Here is a 15,000-nt window from a genome sequence, read left to right as displayed (position 1 = left end):
CCGTTTTAGCATCCCTCTCGCCAGCAGCCCGTACTAGGTAGCAATAAAGTCGTTCTCTTTTATCAAATTTGAGCTTCCTTTTTTCACCTTCTTTTTATCAATAGATAGAAAGAAAGCTCCCGTGAAGCGCCATCAAATCGGAGAGCTTTTCAATCAATTCCAACTGCGACCGTCCGCCCACCTAACGATTACATCGGAAAGCACTCAGAGGCCGCACACTGCTTCACGTCCAAGGACGTACATTTCACGGGCATCATCGCTGTGGTGTGGCCTTGTGTCAGTCCGCTGAATCTAGGTCACCGACCTTGAACCTGTTCTGCCGTACTCTGTTCGAGGACCGCCGTTCGGTTCGGTTCTCCAAATTGCTGGCTGGGATGGGGTTGTTTTAATGCGGTCTAGGCCATCTTGTAGAGTGACGAGAGTGTAAGAGGATCCCTTTTTACGAAAGTGATTCCCACGCTCGCCAGAACCGAAGGGCAGTAATTACGACCGAACCCATCTAACAGCCTCCTTCACTCCGGGAAGACTCCGTCCGGTACCACATTAGTGGCAACAGGATGGCCACACAAAACTCAACAGCAAAAATCGATCGTCTCTCCGGGCAATGGGTTGGCGAATCCTTTTCACCGTTTTGCGGTCTCATTACCACTGGGTGGGTACGGCTGGTGGGTCGAAGGGACGCGAAACATGGCAAGCAATCATAAATGAGATAGAACCAACCCGTGGTCCTGCTGGGCCGGCAAACGTTGAGTGAGTGACGACGAGGCCACATACCCTTCACGAGTAGAGAGATAGCCTTCGGAAACGTGAACTCCACAAGCTGTGGACCACCATCGTAGCCCACTCTCCCTCTCCCCACCATGACGTCCATTCATCATGACCCTTCGGAAGGTGCCTGGCGTGCTGTCAGGAGCAGCCAGGGTAGCTACCCTCAGGAGTGAATCAAAATACACTTCGGAAAGCTCTAGAGCTCACGAGCAGCAGCAGGAAGCGCCCTGCTTTTGGGGCCGCTTGAATTAATAATGGCGGTTAGGTTTTGATGGCCGCTGCCGGTGATGAAGGCGGCACGCTGGTTGAGTTTTGTGCATCTTTCATGCCCGTTAATATCAACCGAGCCTGCGGGCGGTGGAACTAGAGAACGGACGGTAACACAAACTCTTCCTGTTCATCATCATCGCTCCGTGTTGCGATCGTTCGAGTGCGCGCGGGTGTTTCTATGTGTGTCACCATATCACATCCTGTCTCTGTGGCTTCCTCGACCACTGGTGCACCATAATTTTGCCTGCCTCACAGATGAAGATCCTCTTTTTATCGGCAAAGCAAAGAAACTACGAAGTACTGAGGATCTGAGTTCAGAGCTTCCTCCCAAAGGGATAGACGGTATGTTGCGGTTACGGTCCGTAGAGTGGAGCACGACCGGGAAGATAAAGCACATCTTCTCATCCACATAAACCTGTGCCGAGACCTAGGCCCAGGAGCCGTGTTTATGAAGAGGAAGAACGGCGAACAGATGAGACCAAATCAGAAACGGTACAAACAGTTCTGCGTTTCCGGGAATTAGAAAATGTCTCGTCCAGCTGGGGCGAAGCAGGGGCGTATTTCAGCAGCAGTGGTGTTGGTGTGGCCGTGTGTATTTGAAGTTCCCAGCATAAGCCGGCAGGCAGGGCAATTAATGGAGAATGAAGGTCGAACACTCTCGCTCCCACCACCTACTGAGCCTGCTGCTGCCGCTGCTGCTATTCAGCATCCTCACCCCATTTAAGCTCGAGGGTTTCGTTGTTGATACTGTGTTGTGGGTAAATATTTATCTCTTCTCTCCCGAGCCCGTACACTACACCTAGTACACGCGCCCCCGACTGCGTCGCTGACATCGAACGCAGTGTTCAGTGTTCGCCCACCCCACAAGTTACGAGGCGAGTGTCCTTGTGAAGTGAAGGGGTTATCCATTAAACTATAGGCTCGAGGATTACTCGAGCTTTTAACCCGGTGTCCCGGGCTTGGGAACCGGAGTTAGTGCGTCATTTCTGTGTCGCCGCTAGCCCCCCGGGGCGGGCGCCTATGTGGTATGTTAAGCTCGGTCGGCTTTGAAGTTGGTTTGGTTGGCTTGGAAAAAAGGGAAATGAAAAAAAAATCGGAGAATCGAAGGAATGGAAAGCCACACAAAAGCACGCTGGGAATGATTCACTGTGTCATGCGTTCACGGGAATCCAGGTCACACACCTGTGTGATAGTGGCCAGTTCTCCCAACGGGAAAAACCATCCCCTACGTAGGCGGGGGTTGTAATTTATCTGAGAGCATCCGGCTGGCAAATAATTGATTCCATTTGATTGAGCACACCGCGCCCAGGGCAGGATGGGTGTTTGTGTGAATAAAAAATCACGCGAATCGTAATGAAATCCCACCGCCGGAGAAGGCGAAAACTACTGGCGCCTCCATTAGGTTTTAATCGCGCAAATTGACGCTCCATCGCCGCTGTGGCATCACCGTGTCGTAATCCAGGTCGCACATACATCCACTGGTGTGGTGTAAATCGTGTATGTGATCGAACCGACACCCTCCGGCGGGGTGGGTGACCGGAGTGAAACAAAGGAAGTACCAAGGGCGTTGGTTGTGACAATTAAATCAAATAAATAATGGAAGCCACGCGGTAGAAGGATGGTGCTGGACGCAGGAGCTACTGACACTGTTGATGGCAACCCCATTCCCACCCCCCCGATAATTGGATGCAGACATGCGAGCTAATGGTGTACCGTAATCCACCACCCCCTTTCAAGGGGTGCATCTGTCGCGTCGTCGTGTGCGCCACCGATAACAGAACCGATCGGAGAGATAAAGATGTGATTGCTAACATCCGCCTCCTATCCTATCCAACGGCATGTACCGTGTACGCTTAGCTGGAACAGAAGGCCACCATCAACAGGAGGTTTGTTGGGTTGGCGGGATTTATTACACGACAAACGCTGCTTTACGACCACTTTGCTCAGACGAGCGTTCGGCGCTAGTCGGTGAAGTTCAATATTTGTGCAAAGAAATATGATACCGCAGTAGTTTTCGGTACCAGCTTTGCCTGTGTTCGTGTTGATGCAGTATTTTTTCTTTTGCACTTAATGTGTTTAACTTATGCGTCGCGAAGTTATGGACGAAGTTTCGGTTTGTTTGAAGTCGATAAACCGTCTCGTTCTTTATCTCGTTTGTTTCATGATGAACCGTCAAAAGAAATCGGCTTTCAGTGTGTGTTCCGCTCAAACTGAGTGGCCTGCCAAAGTGCCATGACGAGCTTTAAAAAGATGGTAATTGAATCGCGACGTATCGCAGGCAAAAAAAAAGGAAGAAGCCGGCGTTCGGTGTCGGGTGCGGTACCCACCGACCGACCGGTGCATGCAAATTAACCCGCATCTCGTTTTGATGCGATGATCCGTCGACACACGCGGCTAAGGACCCTCCCGTGGAGCCGTGCCGTGCCGTGGAGCGAGGAGAACCGTGACAGCGCTACTGACAACCACCACCATCGTACGAGAAGGCCAATTCGCGAATGCTTCTCACTCTCTCTCTCTCTCTCTCTCTCTCTCTCTCGCGCGCGCTATCGTTGTCCTTGGAGCCTTTGGGAGCATCGTCTACTCATCGTACAACTGCTCGACTTCGCGCGCTCGTGACCTACTCGAAAGCCGACTAGTAGCCCGTTGAGTAGCTCGCAGAGCAGCCGGTCGTACCGGGCCGGGTTAGTCTCTTTCGCTTAGTGGTTGCGCTCGGTACCGCGTGGACCGCGGTGGTAGTTAAGAGGGTTTTCCTTGCCCTCCCTTTTCCCTCAACAACAACTACGCCTTCTACGCGCCGCGCTGTGCTTTGAAAGAACGCAGTCTTCCCATCTCGCACCCCTATCGCTAGAGAGATTCATTTTCCGCAACTTTACGGGCGTGTTGAGTCGGACGGTCGGTCGGTCGGTCGGTCGGTCGTTGTCGGATAAGGATTGTAGAACAGGGTGCGTTACGTGAGTTCAGTGTTGCTTCTGGAGTTTTCCGCTGATGCAGCGAGAGAGAGTGGAAGAGAGAACGAGTGAGAGGGAGGGAGAGCGAGTGGAGGATGTGGGAAGTAACCGGATGCGTTTGTGTGCGTGTTTGTGAAGCTTTCCTTTGGTTTGGGGGGTTTTTTTTGGGAGGCGAGTATCGGACTGAAACCCTCGCTAAACTCCCAATAACACCAGCTTTATGCCAAGCACGGGGTGTAACACCCCACGAGTTGGAAGTTAAAATGAACAAAAACATAACGGGAAACAAAAAAACAAAGCGAGAAGGTAGGCGACAAAGGATCAATACCTATCCGAGGGTCCTGGGCCTGCCAATCGAAGGCATTTTTGAATAAATCGGTTCGGTTCTCTCTCGCGATTCATCAAGGGAGGCCGTCACAGGCAACTTCGATGTCACAGAGAGCAACCTGCCGCTCCCATGCCTCCTGTGCTTCCTTGACCTCGACCCACCACCCATCAAGCCATGTTCACCCAACCATTGGCAACCATGGCAACGGACGAAGGCGTTTTGGACGTCGTCGTCGTCGTCATCGTCGTCGTCGGTTTGTCTCGTTCCGACGGTGCCGCGAGGGAGCAATAAACTGGAAAGAGCGAAGGCAAAACCGCCATGCTAACCGGGACCGCACCTGTCTCACAAGGACCTGCCTTCCTGGCTACCGTTCGCTTCCGATGGTGCCGATGGTGATGATGGTGATAAGAAAAGACGGTTGGCAGCGTTGTTGCGTTGTGTGCGTGTTTCTGGTAATTGAATTCTGATGGCCGGCTACTACTACTCCCCTGCGCACTCACTCCCTTACCTGAAACACCATAAATGTGCTTGGTGTTGGTAGTAGTGATAGTAGCGTAGTAGTAGCATGGCTTATTGACTTCTGGCCGCGAGCTCCGGATGCTCAGGGGACACCACAGAGAGCGACAGTTGGCAGTTCGATTGGCTGAGCCGTCGTTTTTGGGGGTGTGTTGGTGCAATGTTATTGCTTCGGGCGCGCGATAGATAGTGTTTCGCGTTTTGTGGGTGTCAAAAATTAAAGAGCGTCGTCAATGTCCTGGATTGTGCCGGGTAGTGCAGCGAAGATATAAACAAAACAGATGAGGAGAGAGAGAGAGAGCCAGAGAACGAGAGAGTGTCCTGTTGCGGCTCGTAAATTCGCTTTTTCGGGTACGATATCGCCGACCTGGTGGGTCAGTCCTAGTGCCACTTACCTAAGGAATGGCGGCCGCTGTGTGCTTGAAGCATGCCACCGGAACGCACCTTTCGGCCGGTAAGGAGAAAAGGATTCTCCGAAGCCGTTCTTCTTCAAGAGGTATTGGGGTACGGTTACATAACACAAGTAAGGGCTTGCCCCTGATCGTCATCATCACTCGCCGTTGGATCGTTAGCCTTCGGTCGGTTGTGAAGAGTGACGGTCGGATGCTGATGGATTGAATTCAATAACTGAACTAATTGAGAGTAGCGCTGAGGTTCCTTATAAGTTGTTGTGCTTTGAGTAATAATCTTTAAACATTGTAAAATCATTCCAGATGTTACTTTGACTTACCAGCTTTTAGCTTAGTGAAGTGTCCTGTAGTTAGCTGTGATCCAGTGTAGAATCCTTTCCAATCGTGAGCGAGTTTGTTGAAAGGCATCAAAAGAAAAAGCCTGTGTACCTGAACCTAACCAGTTCCAACCAGTTTCCTCAAACCGGGAGTCAGGGAGCGCAGAGCATACAGGGACTCGACCGGGACACCACCGTCAACCGGACGTGGACCGGGCTTGTGATGGATGAAAATCAAATCAAAGTTTGCTTTACCGCTCTACCTGCCACGAACAGAAGCGGTGAAATAGCAGATCCTTTTAGCTCATTCCAAGGGAGTGGCCACGTGAAAGCGTAGAAGACAGAACAGGATGTGCCGTGGAGCCGTGATGGTTCAAATTGAACTCGATTTCGCGGACCGTGGCATGGTAGCATGTGAACTAACGAACCCTTTTCCGATGGAACAACAACAGCTGTGGCCGGATCGGCGCGGTCGACGTTTATTGAAATTCCCGAATGATCTCTCCACCCCCCATCCTGTGCTTGGATGGATGAATTGGATTCAATAACAAAGAAAAATCCCGGACCAAACATGAATAACAACAACAAAAAAGGGTTTGTGGTGTTTTGTGCCGCCAGTAATCGAAGGGGAGACGATGAATAAATTCGCCCAAAAACAGAGCAAATGAGCACAATGTGTGGCCGTACAAACAACAACTACTTCGGATGGAACCGTGGTGTACCGACAGCTCGAGACCGACGACGACGACGTCGAGGCCTCGAGCTTATGTGAACGCCACCATAAAACACTGGGAGCACGTGGGTCGCTGGACACGGCCCAGGGGCGGTGATGCAAAGTCATAAAGGATGCCATCGTCCGCTAAGCCCAACGACTGCTTACAAGTGATTTACTGTGCATATAAGACGCGCGTGTGTGCCTATGTGGCCCGTACTGGGTCTCACCGAAAGGCTTTATGATCAGGAACGGCTGATAGCAAGCAAAGATATGGTGCAAAGTTTAACCGGCAGTTGCTGGTTGGGCGTAGAATCGCAAGGATCTGCGCAAGGAGTGTGTAATGCTCAAAGTTTCGTTGTTGATCAATTGTTGTTGAACGTTGGCATAAAAGGCGTGTTTATTAGAATGGATTACATCCATGAAGTTATCGTGTAGGAACTGTTCCTCTATTCGTTTGTGAACCCTATTCCCTGCTCCAACTTATTCGGCCAAGATGGGGAATGGCATGAACAAGGTAAGCTCTAAGCGGGAGAGGGGATAATTAAAAATGGAATCAGGGTCAGCAATGTTGTGTGCATCCTGTATGTACCGCAGGTCATGCCCGGGCTGTACATTGGCAACTATCGAGACTCGAAGGACTTCCAGCAGCTGGACCGCCACGGCATCACGCACATCGTTTCCATCCACGACAGTCCGCGACGTTTTCATCCGGTAAGCCGGGGGAGAGAATGGTTTTTCTTTTACGGGAGGGTATAGAGAGAAAGGAAGGGCGGGGTGACAACATGATCAATCGTTACCGGATACACCCTCTTATTGAGAGAGACTCCGCAAATCAGTGAAGAGCTCACTTCAATGCTCGGTCAAACGTACGAGACTTCGTTAATTAGGTTAATGGGCGCAATAACGGTACGGCCTACTGGCCTTATTTGATTGATTGCGACGCGAGTGGTCAATGACTAATGACTTCTTGGGCCAACGAAAGGAATAAAAAAACAACACTAATGAGAGGAAGGACGGTTTTTGGCAAAGGATTCTGTTGTTGTACCACTGTCCGCAGATTGAAATTCAGACAAATTCGCACGCCGACGACGAAAACTAAATTCTATAGTTTTATCGACAAAGTTTCCTCAAATGAAACAACTCCCCTCCCACCCTGCAGTGATGATCTGTGATAACTCAGAAGCACAAACTTTCCTTTTGCTTGACCCCTCGAGCTCGGGACGAAAGGGGTCTCTCGGAGTAGATTAATACGAACGTGGCTCGTGGTCTTTGTGGCCTTCCACCAGTATCCTTTCCGTCCAGTGATTACCAACTCGTTGGGAAAATGTGCCAGCGTCTGTTTGGTGAATAATTTATTTGGTTGTTTATCAGTTTATGAGTTTCGTGTGGCGACCAGCTGGGGTCTGTCTCTGTTGAACTTTTGGTGTACTTGGGGGCGGCGGTTTGGGTTTCATGCTCGACGCTCGATTAATTTATGCAAATAGATGCAATGGAAAGTAGGAATCGACATGCAAATCGCATTAAATGCCAGAACGTAATCGTTATGGTGAATTGTTTACTTTTGCGCTTGATTGCTTCACTTGTGAGACGCCGAGCGAAGGGTGATGATGAAATCGAACCAACGCAAATACGGTATACATTTAAATGTGAAATGCGTACTAGCGTGTGGTCGTTCTTTGTAGTAGCTGGAATTTTAGGCTTCAGGCAAACACGACTGTCGACTGTGTATATGTATGTTGAGTTATTGCGTCATTATTTTTAAGTTCTTTGTAATTTTATGCTATGAATATGATGGAATTGATGATTGGTAATTTATCAGCAATGGCGATAGTGTTTAAAAAATTGAATGAAGAATCATTTTTTGGGTTAATTAGCTATTTAAATTTCTTAAACAAAATAATTTAAAAACCCGGAAATTTTACCGGTTACCTGGCGCCTCCATCATCGCATTTTGGCAACGGATATTCATCATTTCGTTTTCCCGACGCGGCGATCAGTTTTGTAATTGCTTTTATCTCTCTGGGCACGAAAAGCAAAGTTTATAAAGCCATGCACCTAGAAATTATGTGGTGAAATGGTCCGCGAACTGGTTGAACATTTCTTCTGCGGTTGATACTTTAAATTGCATCCCGCATACTAATATGAGCCTTACACTGCTGACCTAAAGCATCATGGCTGAACGCTCTATAATTACTCAAGTCCCCAATGAGCACTTCCATTTTTATCGTGCACATGATGCGACAATCGATGGGATTTCATATCTCGCCATAGCATACCGCGGTTGCTTACCGAACGAACGGTTGCACGAATGTATGGGTTCGTTGCATGATTAACAATCTCCCGCAACCCTCCCTTATGACGTCTCTTCGCCATGAGTGTGCGAACAAGCAGCGAAAAGCTTTTATTACATTTACGACCGATACGACCAGATACGGATGCTCCTTCCGTGCTCTGGTTAACACATGATGGACATTGATCAAACATGGTGCTCCACGCATCGTGGATGCTACGTTTACGACTTACGCTGTGCCCCGAGAAGCGCATTGGGAAAAGGGAGAGGGTAGGACATTGTTACGCATGATGAAAGATGATGCGACCGCGAAAAGTTGATGGATTACGTGGTAGGTGAGAGGAACAGTGATATGGGAGTAACATCTCGATTCCGTGCCGTTATCCTCTCGCTATCGGTGAATCAAAAAGAACGTGCGATGATGTACGAACAAGCGTTTGTAGGGGCAGCTGTATGTAACATCATCATCAATCTTGCTCAAACCGCAACCATTGTCACACGATACAAAATATAAATAGAAACAGCAAATAATGGATAGAAATACAACAAGAAAGAATCGAAGAAACATCTCAATAACGAACGGCTTGGTGAGGCAACTGGCAACTGGCAAGAACTACTACACGGAGCACTAGATGGGATCGATTCCGTGCCGTAGCCCGCAAAACTCTGCTGGTTGATCAACTTTGCACCACAGCACTTTTGTTGTGAATTATGAGTATGAAAAGGAGAGCGAAAGCGGGCGGATAGAGAGAGAGATGGAGGGTTTTCCATTGTTCACCGAGTGAACAGAAGTTTTCCAAGCGGCTGATGCCCCTGACATTGTTTCACGATAATGGCGCCATACGCGGATAGATAATGTGTCCCCCGCCAACATAATGTTCGCTTTGCCTTTTCTCTTTTGCGTGTTTGCGTGCACCAAATTCCAAGTGGAAAATGGAACCGGTCCACCACCATGCAACACATACCTTCGATCCAACCGTCCGTCGTGCGGTTACGTGTGTTGTGGCCAGAGCCGAGAAGGACGAAAGACCTCGCCGTCTCGTGCCATGTTTCAGCACTTTTTTGCACATTTCCGTTACGGGCTTTTCTAATATCCAGAGCAGTTTGCCGGCTCCTTGTCCCCGCGTCAACGGGCTGTCAATGGAAAGTTCAACTAGGTTTCGAGTCTTGAATGCACTCACACATACACACACACAGACAGGCGTCCTGGGGACACTAAAATGAAATTGGCGAAACCGATGAAGGCGCTAGACCGTGCCAGCTGCAGCACCGCGGAATGGCTTCACTGAAATGAAGGATTCAGCCAGGACCCCTTTTTGCAACTTTTCACACTCGCATGAATATGTTTACTATGATTGAATATGAAAATCTCTGTGAAGTGGTGATTAGTTTTTTGGGAAGGCCTTGCGTTTCAGCATACTTTGACGAAAGGCATGCAGTGCTTGAGTTTAATTTAAAATATATCTACAAAAATATAATTAAAATAATATACTTTAAATATACTCTTCGAACGGCGTGTTTGGGACTCCAAGGATACATAAATTAAAAGTTTAATACTTCAGCTCTTCCGTTACGGCAGCAGCATGCTATAGGCCAGTACCTGACGGCAGATTGGTCGTTAGAAGCCCAAGTTTTTAGCCGGGCGATCTACTGCCGAATGAATCCACTCGGAACATAATTATAGTTTGCAACACGAACAGATCCTCGGGAGCCCTCAATTTTGTACCAAGCAAAGCCCCCATATACGAAAGGAGCGAGGAATCTGTCATAATGTTAGATTTATACGCCGTGCGCGAATTCCCAAACCCAAAGCTACCGTTACCAATTACGATGCCCTGGTGGCCGATATATTTATCGTGTTTCATGCTCTCTGACATCTCTTCTTACCGTCTTCATCGCGGCGACCGCTGGTGCCCTAGGACAAACACTATCTGTGCGTGATCGCCGCCGACAAACCGGACCAAAATCTGTCGCAGTACTTCTCCGTCTGTAACGATTTCATCCACTCGGCACGCCTCAAGCAGGGCAACGTGCTGATCCACTGTCTGGCCGGCATGTCCCGCTCGGTGACGGTGGCCGTCGCCTACATCATGGCCGTCACGCCACTCAGCTGGAAGGAAGCACTGAAGGTAACGCGCGGGAGGGGCATCCGGGACTTTTCTTGACAATTCTTTTTTTTCTCCGATCCTGTTAGGTCGTACGTGCTGGGCGATCAATCGCTAATCCGAACCTGGGTTTCCAGAATCAGCTGCAGGAGTTCGAAACGAATAAACTACTAGAGGTAAGTGTCGGTTTCGGGCCAATGTGCGCATCTTGGTGTGTCCTGGAGTGTAATAAGCTTGCTCTCCTTCTCTCTCTCTCTCTCTCGTTGGTTTCGACAGGAAAGGAAGCGGCTTAAGGAACGGTTTCCCAGTTTGGCGCTGGAATCGTCGGACCGGGAGCAGTGCTACCTATCGCTGGACTACTACGAGGAGCTCCTGGAGAGTAAGGGTGTCTGCGAGGGTCACTGCAAGTTTGGTAAAGACTGTCCGACCGGTAAGACGACCGCTAGTTGGTAGTAGAAGCAGCAGCATCACATTAGCTCATCGTTCCATAAGTAGCTTTCGGTTCGCATCGCTTCTGCCACGGCTTATCACACCGCTTCGCTTCTCTTCTGCGATCTCTTCTTTACAGCATTCACACTCTACCTCATAACCGTTCAGCTTCATCACTCGTTCACCCTTCACCCTGCTAGAAGCATCCATTTTCCTGTCAGCTTCTACATTTCATCACCATCACCATAAGCGTCATCTTCATTCTTCACTGGCTTTACGTGTAGAGGCAAAACTATGTAAGCGATTTTCGAATACGAATTAACACCGTCACCTGCGTGCAGGAATCTGCCGGCAGGATTCACGTGGCGGTGGTGGTGGTGGTGGCGGCGGCGGCGGCGGTGGCCGGGTATCTCGGAAGTCGAGTCTTTCGTCCAAAAAACAGTACAACTCTTCCCTGTCGACGTCACCGTCCAGCTCGTCGCAGCTGTCGGTACGCAGTGTCGGTTCGCCCGGTGGTGCCCAGTCCTGCCCGACGTCACCAGCTCTACGTAAAGCTTCGGCACAGCGAAGATCGACCGGTGAACCCGGTAGCGGAACGACTGGCAGCCGTAATCCCGACAATCCGCGGGCGGCCGGTGAGTATGCGGCCGAAATAGACATCGGGGAGCTGTCGGAGCTTCGGCGTAGCAGCAGCATCGTGAGCACGTACCGACCACGCAGCAGTCCCGCGGGACTATACTCCTACACAGGTAAGATGGCGGAACGCGCTTCTTCCACGGCTGATTGTTGATAGCGATTTCTTCCCATTCCCATTTCCCGTAGGATCTGCACCACCGTCCATACATGGGTCGAGGGTTGATCTGAGTGGTGGCGTGAGTGGAGGCACCGGATCGGCCATCTATCTTGGATCGTCCAGTGGCGGTGGTGGTGCTGGAGCAGCAGGCAGCTCCCCCGGACCCTGCCGTCGGTTGAGTATGCGCTCGACTCCGAAATCAACGCCCGAATCGTCACCGAAAGCGTCGCCGAAGAAAAGTGCGACCACTCCGGGCAAGATGGCGGCTAGTGCGTCAGCGAAAAAGACTGCTACCGGTACTACGCCCAACACCGGTCGGAAAGGGTCCACCGCCGTAAGTGGAGCATCACCATCCAACAGCAGCAGCAACAGTGGCGCTTCATCGTCTCCTGCTGTCAACACGAGTGCTCAACCTGCCAAAAAGGAGGCGAATGCCACTGGCAAACCAACCTCCAAAACCACCGTCCCGAGTAATAATAATACCGTCATGAGTTCCAGTAGCACGACGACCAGCAGTGACGCAAGTGCTACTAGAACTACTACTACCGCTACTGCTACTAATGCTGCTACCATGGCAAAGACCACTTCCACTACCACGGGCAGTGGAAAGCGTTCCGACGTTCCCCCAACACGCGCACCTTCGATTGTGATAGACATTAGCGCGAATCGTCCCGATTCCACCGGGAAAGCCAAGAAGGATATGAAAGATGGCTTCAGTACCAAGGATGCAGCCGGCGAAGATGGTGTCAGTACTAATAGGAACAGTGAGACGACGGCTACTCGCCAGACAGTCACCACTAATAATGCCAGTAATCGTGTCACACGGAAAGAATAGGGAGGGCAGTGGATCCAGGCGCAGGATGCTTGATCTTCGGTGAAAACATTTGTGAAAACTCTTGGCTTTAAGGGAACGCTTGGAAGAGGGAAGGAATAGCCCGATCGGGCGTGGAAATGCGCGAACGCTCAATATCTTAGCTAAGTAAACTCACATAATCACTCTGCTCCGCTCCACTCTATAGCGTAGGCTAGCGAACAGACGCCCCATATTATAGTGCGGTCTCTTTTTTTTTATCAAAAATGCCAATGCCAAAGGGCCACTAGATGCTACTATCAGGCAGCCACTGTTACGAGCGCTTTAACTGTGTATCAATTCGTAGGAGAGCCCCCCTTTTACTGTATGGTATCGAAAGTTCTATTCAGAAAAGGATTCTCTAATGAGGTGATGGTTTTGTGCATCACAAAACTATAGAGTGTGGAAGCTTTAGTGATGAGGAAACGTGCTGTGCTTCTTGTCGGTGTGATAGCTTTGAGTGGCGAAATCCGCGCAGGAATCGCGGACAATTGTTGGCAAGGTTTTTTGGTAGTGGAAATGCAAATGAAATCAAATAAGGAATAAGCACGGTACACGAGAGGACGAGTGATGAAGGAGACCATATAATTGTTTGAAAAATGTGGACGCATCAATCATCATAAAAAATGGCATCCAGTGACCAGTATTTAGCAACATACAAAACATATTTACACACGATTTCAAATTAAAACTCGCAAAGTAAAATATGTATCACGCTCGTGTTTTTTTTTCTGTAGATGCTCCTCCACCTCATACATAACGGGTGTGTTTAGTTTGTTATTTGTGAAAGCCAAAACAACTTCATAGAACAAATAGAAGCCTTTTGTTTCGAATTAGCTGCAGCAGAAAAATCACAAACAACAATTGATGCGTGATGATCACCCATTCCCCCATCATCATTAGCAGGAATAGCAATTATACGTACGCTTCGCGATTGTAGCTTTAGCTTTAGCAAACTGTCCCATTTCAAGCAGTGTACGAGAAAAGGGAAGAAATCAATCACTAGCTTATATTTGTTCCGATTTGGGCATTAGAAAGCCATAAATGAAGCTGACGAAGAAAAAAGACAAGCGATAAAGAAAAGTGGCGAGATGGGAGGGCGTCGCCGAATGCAATAATATACATATGACGGGTTAGCAGTCCTGCAGAGGCTGTCGGATGTTGGTTGAGGTGGATAAACAGTGGATGATTGAATGGCACAAACAGAGATTTTGGGAGCGTTCAATTGGGACGTATTTAGAACCGGTGGATCAACGGTGGATAAGGATAGGCGGCCCTATCCTGCAGGCGCACAATACACACCCCTACACAAATACACGCAACAAAAACACACATACATACACGCTGGTACACACAAATCGAAATGATATATTTATATTTAGCTGTTTTATACATTTATTTTGATATGAAAAACCAAAACCCCCTCCCCCCCCCCCCCACTGTGAAGCAGAACAAAACGGGATCATTTGACGGCCAGGCAAGGGCGAGAAGAGTTCAAATCAGTTCCACAATAAAGAAAAAAACCTGCTTCTACATATAGTTCTACATGAAGGGAGAGAACCGAATAACCGAATGCATCACAAACTGCGACGGACTGCGGGCGATCCATCAGCTCGTTATGCACGTCATGCCATCGGCCTTATCAAGCGTTCGGCAATTTCCAATAGATCATATCAAATGAACGAATTCCAATCAAACAAAAACACATTCGACAACGCTGGCAGCAGCAGCAGCAGCAGCAGCAAGGCCACTAGTGCACGGATTGGTTGTTCAAGCCGCTCGTATCCTGCTATCCGTCGCGATAGCGTCGAGGATGTTAAATGCTGATGGAAATCTCTTCCTTCGATTAGCACACGCTCATCACTCATGTGCATGTGGGCAAGGGGCGCTGCTGCTGCTGCTGCTGCCCGGGCCCGTGCTAATTGCTGCAAATTACGCCCATCCCCTTGCCAATCACAACCGAGCGCGCGTTCGCGCTAATGCGTACCAGGCCTGCAGTGCACACGCAGTGGATTGAAAGAAATGTGTAAATTATTAAAACGTCCAACGCCAGAACTGCTGGCCTCCTGAAGGGGATGGAAAATGGCGAAACCGGGGAGGGAGAACACGATGAGACAACAAACCAACGTTCTCGGGCGTAAGGTTTCTGTCCCTGTCGCAATCCTCCGGATTGCCGATTGACTGTAAGGGAAAACATAAAAGATTCCGGACGCCAAACGATGAATCATCGGACCGGCCGATGCCCCCCCCCCCCCCCCCCT

General features: G+C 49.4%; 1 protein-coding gene across 2 annotated transcripts; it reads left to right on the top strand.

Annotated features, from left to right (window-relative positions):
• Nucleotides 1–3,773: 3,773 nt before the first annotated feature.
• LOC126577768 (uncharacterized protein DDB_G0271670) lies at nucleotides 3,774–14,205 on the top strand. Of its 2 annotated transcripts, none has more exons than XM_050239680.1 (8): nucleotides 3,774–3,980; nucleotides 5,544–6,786; nucleotides 6,867–6,983; nucleotides 10,482–10,691; nucleotides 10,757–10,843; nucleotides 10,944–11,097; nucleotides 11,438–11,845; nucleotides 11,919–14,205. In XM_050239680.1, the coding sequence occupies exons 2-8, from the start codon at nucleotides 6,766–6,768 to the stop codon at nucleotides 12,722–12,724; spliced, it is 1,803 nt and encodes a 600-aa protein (XP_050095637.1). In that variant the 5' UTR covers nucleotides 3,774–3,980; nucleotides 5,544–6,765; the 3' UTR covers nucleotides 12,725–14,205. The 2 variants fall into 2 exon arrangements, with proteins under 2 accessions (XP_050095637.1, XP_050095638.1); XM_050239681.1 differs by having other exon boundaries at nucleotides 3,774–3,989.
• The last annotated feature ends 795 nt before the right edge of the window (nucleotides 14,206–15,000 follow it).

The sequence above is a fragment of the Anopheles aquasalis genome, chromosome 3, assembly GCF_943734665.1.
Source record: "Anopheles aquasalis chromosome 3, idAnoAquaMG_Q_19, whole genome shotgun sequence".
NCBI classification, from domain to species: Eukaryota; Metazoa; Arthropoda; class Insecta; order Diptera; family Culicidae; genus Anopheles; species Anopheles aquasalis.
The sequence above is the reverse complement of the archived record's forward strand: the minus strand, read 5'-3'. Positions and strand labels throughout refer to the sequence as shown.

Coding starts and splice junctions, on each gene's coding strand:
- LOC126577768 (XM_050239680.1), top strand. CDS start 6,766: ATGGGGAATGGCATGAACAAG. Junction 6,984..10,481: donor GTCCGCGACGTTTTCATCCG/GTAAGCCGGGGG, acceptor CTGGTGCCCTAG/GACAAACACTATCTGTGCGT. Junction 11,846..11,918: donor GGGACTATACTCCTACACAG/GTAAGATGGCGG, acceptor CATTTCCCGTAG/GATCTGCACCACCGTCCATA.